The sequence below is a fragment of the Macrobrachium nipponense genome, chromosome 15 (assembly GCF_015104395.2).
Source record: "Macrobrachium nipponense isolate FS-2020 chromosome 15, ASM1510439v2, whole genome shotgun sequence".
Classification (NCBI taxonomy): domain Eukaryota; kingdom Metazoa; phylum Arthropoda; class Malacostraca; order Decapoda; family Palaemonidae; genus Macrobrachium; species Macrobrachium nipponense.
In genome coordinates this window covers 17,963,465-17,976,203 of record NC_087208.1, presented here as the reverse complement: position 1 = coordinate 17,976,203, position 12,739 = coordinate 17,963,465, and the positions used below count along the sequence as shown (strand labels likewise).

Genomic DNA, 12,739 nt, shown 5'->3' with positions numbered 1-12,739 from the left:
AAGGCTATTCAAAATGTGATTTGTTAAAAATATGAAACAAATTTCCACATGAGAAATAAAGGGAATCAGGATCATTTGTTCCAGCCCAACCAAAACGTCTCCCTTTTAAAATTGTTTCCATCATTAATGTGTTCAAAATTTAAATTGAGTGTGTATGCAACATAATAAAACAGTAATTTATATGAAGTACAATGTCAACTTTTAAAAAATTTTGTTTCCCTGTATGAACTGAAAATGTGATCTATGACCTGTTTAATGAAAACAGACGCAGCTGCCCAGGATTGAGGGAGGAGAGATGGGATCTCTTTGGGGAAACCAAAATGGTCTTGTAGGCAAAAATTCAGAGAGAGAGAGAAGAGAGAGAGACCGAGAGAGAGAGAGAGAGAGAGAGAGAGAGAGAGAGAGAGAGAGAGAGAGAGAGAGAGAGAGAGAGTAATCAGCATCCAACAGATGTGAAAACTATCCCTCACACGTGATAATAGACATGTGTTTTTACTACTTGAATCTTCGAGTGCAAGGAGATTAAGCCACCACATATCAACTTACTATTGGAGGACATTATTCAAAATTATATTCCAATAAACATGAGGATTTTGCAAAAGTATTATTAGTCAAGAATGCAAGAAGGGAAAATGAAAGTGATATCAAATAACTTTTCACAGAGGCCGGTCAAAACTGACAAATACCCAGGCATTTAGTATAAATAGCATTTTATGCACCCAATGCGTTCTCATAGATAAGTATACGTACAACAAAAATTCAACCAAAATCAACAATATCCAACCATATATTTTGGCAATACGGAAAATGGTCGCCACCCAAAAAGAGAACTGACATTTTTTTCTGACTAATATTTCAATTACTTTAAGGTGATGCTTTATTTTTGCTTTAAATATCATAGTTTAAAGCACAAGGTTTGTAATAATACCATAGAAATAGAGGTAGACTTTAAACTAAAGAAAAATGAAACATTTGAAATGGAATAAAAAAAACAAATGCATTATTATTTTAAATCAATGCTTCCTTATTCCGAGTTGTGGCTCATCAACACCTGTAACAGTATTAACATTCTTAATATAAAATAGAATCAATCCTTATTTATACAAAAATAATGACAGAAAACATAAGAAGGCTGTTTAAAACAAATAGATACATTTGGAATAAAATAGAAAAAATAAGTACAGTGGTACCTCATTTGCCAAACATTTCTTAGGTCAACCTTTTTTTAATCATTTGTCGAACAAATGCTCGTACTTCGAACTGACTAATTAACTTGTTTATACTTTATTATCTTGTTTATACAGTAGTATCTCAGACTTTGAACTTACTCCATTCCAGAAGGCTGTTCGAAATATGATTTCTTCAAAATATAAAAAAAGTCCTATGTATACCAAGTTTGGCTGAAATTGATCAATGCATTTCAAAGTGTATGTTGCGTGACACACACATCCATTTATAGTACGTACAGTGGTCCCATCCTTATTCTCAAGGGATGTGTATCACCCCCCTCCCCCCCCACAAATAGATAGAATCCGCAATTAGTTGGAACCCTTAGAAAAATGTTGAAAATGGCCTATTTTGTTGGTTAAAACTCAAGAAAACCCCACAAACAATTTTATGATGAAATTTATTTTTTGTAAATCAGGAATTTCTGGATATTTCTCATAGAAAAATACTGTGAATAGGCAAATTTCCCGTGAATAATGGGTAGATATGATCCAGAGACATCCATCAGTCCGTGAATCCGGAGAACAGGAATATGGGGGCCCACTGTATACAAGGTGTAACACGAGTTCACGCAAATATTTTGGGAAATGAAAGAAAAAGTAGTTGTGAGCAAATGATGTTCAATAAACATATGCATTTTCAGGCTTTGTTTGTTCGTGAGGGGAATTTTAACATAACTGTTACCATTAGCGCTGCTTTATTCTCATGATGGAGGTTGGTAGCAAGAGGTCCGAGTAGCCTGGGGTGTGGGGGAGGATGGAGCAATTAGGCCCATGTGAATAGATTACCACCCAAATCAGATGTATTATTTAGAATTTGAAGAAAAAATGCATCATCATTGAATCCCTTTCCCTCCCTGTCAGTGGTATTTATTAGACACTAATAAAAAAAAAAAATTTTAAAGTTAAACCTCATTGTATCTCCCCTCCATCAAAGGTAGGCTTTTATATTCATTACACATATCAAAGTCTCAAATTTATTTTTAAAAAATCTCTCCCTCTCCCTCTCCATCCAAAGTATTCATCTGAACCAGTCATAGGCACAGACCTAGTCATGATTCCTGATTCAAAAATTCTGTGATGAGGTGGCAGGACAGAGCGCGCTAGAATTCAACTATCACAAATGAATGTTGCTCGGCAACATTTACGCTACTTACGTACTTGATATGTAAAGCCGTATGTTACCGTTGTTAGCTAATCATTGAAATTAGATTACTTGCAAGGAAAAGTCAAAATTAAAAGACTATCAATCCACTTTCCTCATTCACTCCTCCCCACCAACTCACTGCGCACATCCCAGACCAGCATCCATTGCATGAATGGAGCACTAATAATGGTTATTTTAAAATTACCCTCACCGACAAACGAAGCCTTAGCATAAGTTTATGGAACATTCTCTGCTCAAAATTACCTTTTCTTTCATCCCCCCCCAAAATTTTTAAAAACTCATGTTAGACACTGTATAACATTCATATACAGTGGTACCTCATTTGTCGAACATTTCTTAAGTTGAACTTTCCCAATTTTGAACAAAATTTTCGAGAAATTTTGTATCGTTTGTCGAACAAATGCTCGTACTTCGAACCGACTGATTAGCTAGTTTATACTTGTATTCAACGGCCTGCTGGGTCTTACAAGTTAAACTATATTGTTTTTGTTTTTTTTCATTTACAATATGTAGTTTAATGATAGCCGTATTCGACAAATAAAAGTATAAAGCATTTAATATAAAATCTAACTTTCAATACAACATATAGCATAAAGATATATAAAATCGTACGTAACAGCGGTGACATCGCGCCCAGCTGACTTGAGACTGAACAAGGGAGCGGTGATATGTTGAGGAGAGAAGAAGAGTTATAATATTACTGTATGTATGTATGTAGGTAAAACCAATAACAATTCACATAAAAAGGTTATTTCCCTATAAATTTAATGTAATGCTAAAATATGAAAACAATCAAATGCAATAAAGAAAAAAAAAAAAATCTTAATTGAGCCAGTGTTCGGTGTGCCGAGTAAGATGGTCTAGTTGAACCATAGATATAGAGGTGAACAATATTAACAAAATCATTCGTCATTGCAATGATGCACACTAAAACTAACTTGAGGTAGAGGGAGGGAGTGGTTATATTTTTGAGGAATAATGGATGAATGATTTCAAGTTATTGTGCATTGTGGTATTATTGAGGAGAGAAGAGACAGTAAAATATTTACTGTAATATGTACGTAAAAGTAGTGTCAATTCACACTTTCTCGAGTCAAGTGTTCGATGCGCTGTGAGAGAGAGGGAGGGAGAAGAATGTTTCTGCTTCCCACTGACTTATCAGCTGGGCTGGGATGATTATTCGCCCATTTCTTTCACTTACACTCGATTTGCCCAAATAACTTTTATTTTTGTTACAGCAAAATACCAATCTAGTGACAATTGCTTTTTGCGATTTTTTACTCCTGTAAAAGTAACTCGGCTCTGTAAAAAACAAACTGGTTATGCTGCCAGCTTCTGCATGCCTTTGATTGTTTATTTAAACGGCTTCCCTGTGAAAAGTGATTTTATCTCTCTTTCCTTTTCTTGTATTCTTGAATTATTACTTATTTGTTTGCAAAATCCTCATGTTTGTTTTAAAAGTCTGTCGTTTGCCAACTGTCAGTTGATGTATTGTGGCATAATTACTCTTACGTGCACTTAAGTTCCAAGTGTAAACATGCCGATTACCCACTCTCTCTCTCTCTCTCTCTCAATTGGAATCGGACACACACACTATCGATTTCTTTCAAGCAATGTTCCCATCTCTCCTCCCTCCATCCCCCAGCTTGCCAGGGGCCATTTTTACCAAACAGTTCATAAATAATACACAGAAAAAATAAAATTTTGAATATCTTACTTCAAATAACGTACTGTTTTATTACTTTACACCTAATTTAACTTTTGAACACATTACATACTAGAAAAAAAATGTGAAAAGGGGGACTTTTTGGGTTGCCTGAAATGAATTATCCTGATTCCTTTATTTCTTATGGGGATATTTGTTTCGTATTTCGAACAAATCGTATTTTGAACAGCCTTCTGGAACGGATTAAGTTTGAAGTACTACTGCATTATAGTATGCAACTCCTCTCCTCATAAAGGTTGTCCAAAACTGTCCTACTTTTTACCATCTTATGCCTCACATACTTATAATGTATAAAGGGAATGAGCTGGAGAAGGAGTATTTCTCTTAATAACTGAATTCACTCCCTTGTCTTAAATCAAAGTCTGTACGAGATGGATTTTTCCTTCGACTAATACCCATCTGGCGTGTGTATGAGTAATACTTCACGTATACTGTTCAACGATACATTGTTATTTTCCTGCTTATTATCCTAATACTTTTTCGAGAAATTTAACTACTTTGTACCTCTCTCTACGCCAATGCTAGTAAATACTGACGATTACTTGCAACTGGAAATTAAAAACTTCTAATGAGGAAAACCATTCAGGATCAGCAAATATTATTACTAACTTCAAAACCCAATGATCACATTATTTGAAAGTCACAACAACAACTACTTCTGTACCATTGAAGTAAGTCTATGCAATCTGAAAATCATCATTTCTCACCTTTATGTACACTCCAACTTCTTTTGTTGGATCCCAGTCAAATTCACACATGTTGAGATTACGTGAGCTTTGATTAACATCAAATATTCCATATGACAAAGGAATGTCAACCTGAAAAAGATAAAATATTACTGAATAAAACCACAAGGTCGTAGAATAAATGTCCGCAGAGTAATAAGCTTGTGAATGTTCTACTTTACAACATACAAATGTACCAATGCTGACAATAAACATTCAACATATTTGGAGGTTGTGTTAAGAGAAATGCTGAGTAAGTGAAAGGGGGAGGAAGAAATTAAGGAAACTAATTAAATGCAACACACAGTTAAGATGTCTGATATTTAATGATTCAGTTTCATATTGTGTCGAAACTAATTGCTAAAAATGTAAGTATACTCAAATATTCATGGTTTAAGGCTAAATTTTCTTGATCTCCAGAGTTGTGCAGTAACTACAACTTGACATTTTGACTTACTCTTTGTATGTAGTAAAAAGTCAAAGGTTGAGTTTAAATCACAAGGTTTGATGATGCTGATTTTATTTACTGTTGTAACATCCCATATGCACAAGGAATGGCTATATAAAACAAGTCTGAACGACCTTCTTATCATGAGAAAAATTTAAGAGTCCAGTTGCCTTGAAGTTCTTTGTTTAAAATTTTCAGTAAATTCTAAGTTTATGTATTTCTTGTTTACTGCAATCCAAATATCAACGAATTCGGCTAAGTCTAAAGGATTCAAAAGCTTCATTGTTTATTTGTGGCGAGTGTAATGTACAGCACAGCGAGTGGCTAAATTCAAATTCCACAAATCAAATGGCCAGTCTGCTCTCAAGTTCTGCATATTCTCTGATTTTGTCAAGCTAATTGAGAAACCCACACACATTTCTGGTAATAGATTAGACCTCATATTCACAGATGTTCCAGTTATTTTCAAGTCCAAGGTCTGTGAATGTACAGGCACTTCTGATCACTGTGCCACTGAGATGGACATCATCGTCAATCAGTATATGTATTCCTAATTCCACCATTGAATAAATGGTCTGGCTAAAATCCAGAGCCATTTGGGATCGCATTACTGAAGCTTGTCTGTCACTTTATATTTCAGTTGCTATTTTAGATCCTGATCCAAAGCAGCAGCTAAATGAAATGCTGTTGGCTGTTTTAATAAGATATGTCCCTAAGAGATTCATCAAATTTAGGAGAAAAGATCAGCCATGGTTTGATGATATGTACATGTAGACGAGCCTAACATGATATCCATACCAAATTCAACGCATGGAGAAAATCGGTCAAATGAAAATTACACCATTTTTTATGTGCATTGCCATGCTGCAGATAGAAATTAACATACAGCTGAGAGAAATTACAATAATTTCTTGGTAAACTTCAAGGAATTACTCAGCCTCATCTGTGGTGGACCAAATTGGCATCATCTATCTTTTGGTCAGGCTTGTCTTCCATTCCACCACTATTAACAGATGATGGTAGATTAGTTACCAGGCCTAGAGAAAAGACTGAACCGCTTCAACGAGCTTTTGAAGCTAAGCAATCAGCTGAGATGTCCCTCTCCCTAATACTTCCCATCTTGAATCTATTCTTACAAAATTTGCATTTCATTCCTGGGATATTAAGAAAATTCTGAATAGACTTGACAGCTAGCATGGAGGTCCTGATGGTTTCTTCCCTGCTTTTAAAAATGTTTCTAGTGTGTTGCCTCCCAAAATTACTAGATTCTATCTATTTTTATGTTGGCATAGTATCTTTGTGGATGAGCACAAGCTTGGTAATACAGGGCCTGTTCCGAAGAGCAGCATATCTGAAGACTGCTGTAACTACAGGCCAATCTCTATTCTCCCTGTGCTCTCCAAAGTTGCTGAATAACTTATTTTTAAGCCACTATATATATGTATGTGGAATCTAAAGGATTGTTAGCTGATGATAAATATGCATACAGGAAGCAGCGATGATCTTTCAAACATGACATGTCATTTGCAAGGGAACCCTGATAAGAGTTTTGAGTGCCAAGTATTTCAAATAGATTTTAGTGCTGCTTTCAACTTAGTAAATCACAAGGCACTTACTATTTATAAACTTCAGAACCTTGGAGTGGGTGGATATGTTTTATGATTACTTCAATATTACCTTACAGGGAGGCACCAGCGAGTTGCTAAGGATGGGATCTTTAGTGAGCCAAGACCTATTGTGTCTGGCATTCCACAGAGCAATGTTCTTAGTGCACTGTTATTTTTAGTGTATACAAGTGATGATTGTTTGCCTGGAAAACAAAGACTTTTCAGTATGCTGATGATGCAACACTTGCAAGTGTAGTAAAGTCTCCATTTATGAGAAATGAAGTTGCTCTCAGCCACAATCAATGGACTGGATCAGGGAATGGTGTACAGTAGACAGCCCATATTCGCGGGGGATACGTACCAGACACCCCCTGAATAGCTAGAATCCACAAATAGTTGGAAACCCTGTAAAAAAAAAAATGCTTAAAACTGCCTATTTTTTTAGTTAAAACTCATGAAAAAAACACTAAAAAATGTTATACTGTTTTTTTCAATAGTTTTATCACAAAAAGTGCATTTCCAAAAAGTGCATTTATGATAAACTAATAAAAAAAAATAAAATAAAAAAGCAATTTGTGGATACAGTGGGGCCCGTGTATTTGCATTCTCCAGATTCATGGATTTTTCTCTGGACCATATCTACCCATTATTCGCAGAAAATTTTCCTATTCGCAGTATTTTTCTATGAGAAATATAAAAAGAGATTCCTGGCTTTTTTAATAAATTTAATAAAAAATGCACTTTTATGATATAAATATTAAAACAATCAGGTATCAGCATTTTTAGTATTTTTTTTTTGAGTTTTAACTACCAAAATACAGTGTTATCTGCATTTTTATAGGGGTTCCCAACTATTCGCAGGGGGGTCTGGTACAAATTCCCCCCAAAACACGGGGGGACCACTATATTTCACATAGAAAAATACTGCGAATAGACGAACTTCCCGTAAATAATGCCCATTGAGGAATCGGGGAATATGTGAGTCCACATTCCGGAGTCCGTGAACATGGGGTTCACTATAGTCGGTGGGGTTGGAGGCTGAACTCTAATAAAATGAAAACTATTGATTAGCAGGTCTTGTACAGATTTCCCACCCTATCCTCCCCTTCAGGTGGAAAGAATTTTGCTGAATGAGTATGAAGCTTCAACTATTACTAGGTGTAACCTTGGACTCACATCTAACTTTTGAGTTTCAGCATGTGCCACATGAAAGTTAGGTATTGTTCGTAGCGCCTCATTTATTTATACTAACAGTCATAAAATAAATGCAAGCTATTTTAGGTCATTTGTACTTCCTTTATTGGAATACTTTTCTCCAGTGTGGTTTGTTTCCTATAAACAGTTATGACTTGGACCATAGACAGATGGTCTCATTTGTCAATTTTTCATAACTTGTATTTCAAGAGAGATCTTTCACATTCACAATTGATCCCTGATCCCTTTATCTGCGGAGAGAAACCACATTCACTAAACAGCAGCACCAATATGAGGCAGATGTGCCTTGCTGTAGAACTTCTCAGTCCCAGGGGTCCTTTATTCCTCATACTGTTGGACTGTGGAACAGTCTCCCCGAGGATGTCGTGGTTCAAGCAAAAATGCAATGTACTACTACCCTAATAATCTCTTCTTTCTGCATTTCACTTTACGTCCTCTAATTCTTCTTAAAGAACACCATATTCTTTGGAAGCTTGAATTTCAAGTCAATGGCCCTGTGGGCTTGTTCATATGAACAAGTTTTATCTACTAAATAATAATATATAAAGTCATTTGTGGATGTTTGTATTAAGCCAAATTGAGTTACGTAATACGGTATTATCGCCTTACACTCATAATGACTGGTGTAAAATGATTATGGCTTAAAACTGATGACACAAGTTGCTATTACATTGGAAAGATAAAAATCCCTTAATCTTTGGCATTTGTATACAGAAAAGAAATCTGGTAAAGAACTTAGCATTTATTTTACTGCATGTAATTTCTTATGCAGCTTACATAATATGATATAGTAAGTTCCAAACTGTGAAGTTATATACTTTATTATAAGCCTTTTTATATCTGATAAGTAAGTGTTATAAAAGAACAACAGTACTACTTTTATATCTGGACTGGATTTGTCAATCATCACTGAAACCAGTTGTCCATAGCTCACAGGATACACTTACATACTTAACCTTGTACAGCACACTATACAATTTTCCACACATTTTTTCCTCTTTGTACAGAAAAAAAGTCTAAAGTGCTGACAAACAGGATTATTTATGTACTATATATCAAGTGCTATAACTTATCCAGTTACTTCGAGTCACAACTGAAATAACTTCCTCATTCTTACTCCTTCCCTTGAAAACTAATAAGTATTAACTGATGAAATGGGCAATTTATCACAAATTAGCAATTTTCCTTTTCTCCTTTTTGTGCAAAGGTTTCAAAGTGATGGGATATGTGGGACAAAAGTTGTAAGGCCTGAGAAGCAACGGCAAATAAGGAACATATACATTCACTTGTGAAGTCTCAGGCCTGCCAGATAAATCCAAACATCATCAACTTGTTGGCACATAAGCAACTAACCTTTTACAAATATTCTCCAGTTTCAGATGTACTAGATCTCAAATAATCTGTGACCAATCTAAACTGTTAAATGTAACAACATGAGAGAAACAAGGCTACAAAACTCACCTCTAATATTCTCTCTCCAGGTCTCATTTGTCGCCAACTCTCAAGCTGCTCTCTCTCCATATATTGCAAACGTCGTTCATGAAAACATACTCTAATAACTGTGTGATAAAGCTTTCCCTTACAACTGCAAAGACAGCAAAAATAATTTCTTGATAATTTATGCCGGTATAACAATCAAGGTCTATACAGTATTCCACTCATAAAAACAGATGACGGTAGCTATGCGTTTCCCCAAAACACTCTTAGCAAATATTCATTAACAATTTCACAAAGGAAATAACAATTACATATAAAAATAAAAATATCAAAACAATCCTTACCTAGTAAGATCACCTAACTTCTTTACTTTGATTTCATAAGACTGGCCTTGATTAAGGTACGATAAACTCTCCTCATTCACTTTTGTAGCAATTGAAGTTGCAGCACCTAATATATACTGGAACCTGAAAAATTTTTATAGTATAAGTTTCATTACAGCTCAAGTTAATGAAGGTCTCAAGAAGAGCCCAATGACATACATTACTCAATTATTATTATTATATTCTTACTTTCAATTACAAATTTTTTAGTTAGTATGTAGTATGAAAGAACTTACAACATACAACAAATAATACTATCCAAGATAATCTGGTAATATATCCTTACAATATACAACAATAATAATATCCAAGATAATCTGGTAATATATCCTACGAATTTTATATTACAGAAAACACCAAGTCTCATTAATGCTATGCTACTCAATACAATAAACAAAGAGGAATGATAAAAAACATTCCAGCTCAACTAATAAATGCACTTTCTACCGTATAAATTGGCTTCAGTGGTATGGTTATACTACTTTACATAAATCAACTTTCTTACTATTGTTATCAAGACTTCAATATTCGTCTACAACTTGAAAACCTAGAACATCCAAATCACCTACCACATAAATGCTATAGACATAAATTACGAGAAATCAGCAATTTGCATAATAATCTAAATAGGATTATTTGCATTATTCATGATAGAAAAGAATATAAATTTACATAATCAAATTTATCATTTGGATACTTACCCACTGTTAAAGTTAGCTATATCTCCATGCCGATTACGCTGCCCGGATGACTCTCTAGTCTACCTGTTCTCAACCAAGTGTTTCGAATATTTCAGCTCGTCAGAATTCTCCTTGACAGTCCACTAAGTTGTGGGGAGCCTGGGTGGGGGTCTACTTTAACAGTAGGTAAGTATCCAAATAATAAATTTTATTATGAAAACTTATGATGCTGGTTCTTAGCGAGATCTAAAAGTACATGATGCAATACCAAGGAAAGTATGGAACAATAACTTTGAAAGTAGACAGCGAAAAGTCTTGCTATCTCTAAGCAGAAAAATATTGATGTCTACAAGGTTCCAGGTGCTGAAAATTCCTCTAGAAAGGTACCCTCATAAATACATAGACTGCTGCTTCTGACCAAAGGCCACGGCAGTTTTCCACTTAAGGATAGAACCTTAGATAACTTGAAAATCCCCTTTATTGGGAGGGGGCATTCTAACATCTCCAAGCAGTTAAGGAGATGCATAAGTTAGTGGAAGTGCATGGAATTGTGTAGTTGAGTTGATTTCCTCTTCATGAAAGAATAAGAGAGACATCTACCAAGAGCGCTAGAAATTCTGAAAATCATTTGCCCTCAGACTACAAGGCCTCTACAGGAGACACTAAGCAATTCTTGAACTTGAAATCACTCAATAGTATTTAGAATAGATACAAGGGTCAGCCTACGATCTGAATCTGCCCAAATTTAAGGAAACATCCAATGCTCAAGCCTGAGGGCCATCAAAGGAGTAGTAATCATCCGGGTGTTCCTGTTCATCTACATGCTAGTACGTCTAAATGAGTGCTCCTCAAATCCCACAGCAACTACCGAACTTACGGATGCAAAGGCCATCTGTAGGTAATTTGTTCTTTCTGAACCACAATCGCCAAAACACTGTCCTTCCATAGAATGAACGATCAAATGAATACAATCATACCTTTCCGTTCGTTTCAGTTTTCGTACTTTTTTCGACAAAATTTTGTCTTGGTTATCGTACATTTCCTCGGTTTTCGTACACACTGAAACACTCCATCCAAGGCCCAGCACGTGACCAGGGCTGTACCAAGGGCCCAAACAAAGCATCCCGTCATCTCGTGACCCATTCCGGCTTTGTTTCTCGCTGAACCACCAACTATGCACTCGTAGTCCACATCACTGCACGTGTTTGTTGTGTTTTGTGCTAATTGTGCCGTAAAAACTAATTGCAAAGTAGCCATCATGGGGCCAGAGAAAGCTGCAATTGCCACCCTTCAGTAAAAAAAAAATCAAGGCAGCTGATGTTGTGAAAGGAGTCAGTTCATTAACAAAGAGTTAGTGTGGATCAATGAAAAACAATTAGTGGGGGATAGTGTGTCTGATGCAATCATTTATGAGAAGGCTAAGATGCTACATGCTGATTTAAGTAAGCAAATCCCAACAACTATTGATGCTCTTGGTGATTTCAAGGCCAGCAAAGGTTGGTTTAAAAAATTCAGAAAGCATATGGGCATCCATAATGTCGTACGGCATGGGGAGGCTGTAAGCTCAGATAAACATGCCACAGAAGAATTTGTTGGTGAATTCAACGAGTACCTTGAGACTGAAGGATTCTTCCCACTACAGGTTTTCAATTGTGATGAGACAGGCCTGTTTGGGGAAAAAATGCCAAAATGGACCTACATCACACAGGAGGAAAGTTCCTTGCCAGGCCACAAGCCTATGAAAGATAACCTAGGACTGTTGGTCTGTGGGAATGCCAGTGGGGATTTCAAAGTGAAGCCCCTAGTGGTGTATCACTAAAACTCCCAGTGTGTTTTAAGAAAAACAATGTGATAAAAGAATAAATTGTCTGTAGACCAATAAAAAGGCATGGTTCACAAGGCAATTTTGTTGATATGTGGAACAAACCTTCAGTCTTAGAGGATATTTCCAAGCACAGCTGGTAAACCGGTTAATACAACTGGAGATTGTAAGCAAGGAATCTGTAAGATCTTGGAACGCCTTGGAGAGTAGACGCTTAAGCTCTGCTCTCCTCCCAAGCCAGTTTGTGTTTTGCCCGTGTTCTTTCTTCCCAGTCTGATTGAGTGTATGTGTTTAGGATTATG

General features: G+C 35.8%; 1 protein-coding gene across 4 annotated transcripts in view; it reads right to left on the bottom strand.

Annotated features, from left to right (window-relative positions):
* LOC135227008 (transcription factor CP2-like) overlaps nucleotides 1-12,739 on the bottom strand; it is a 193,976-nt gene that overhangs the window by 55,362 nt on the left and 125,875 nt on the right. For all 4 annotated transcript variants that reach the window (XM_064266761.1, XM_064266762.1, XM_064266763.1 and 1 more), the window contains 3 exons: nucleotides 9,897-10,019; nucleotides 9,577-9,700; nucleotides 4,828-4,938 (listed from right to left, as the gene is read on the bottom strand). In XM_064266761.1, coding sequence (XP_064122831.1) covers nucleotides 4,828-4,938; nucleotides 9,577-9,700; nucleotides 9,897-10,019 — 358 coding nt within the window. The remainder of the gene's footprint in view (nucleotides 1-4,827; nucleotides 4,939-9,576; nucleotides 9,701-9,896; nucleotides 10,020-12,739) is intronic.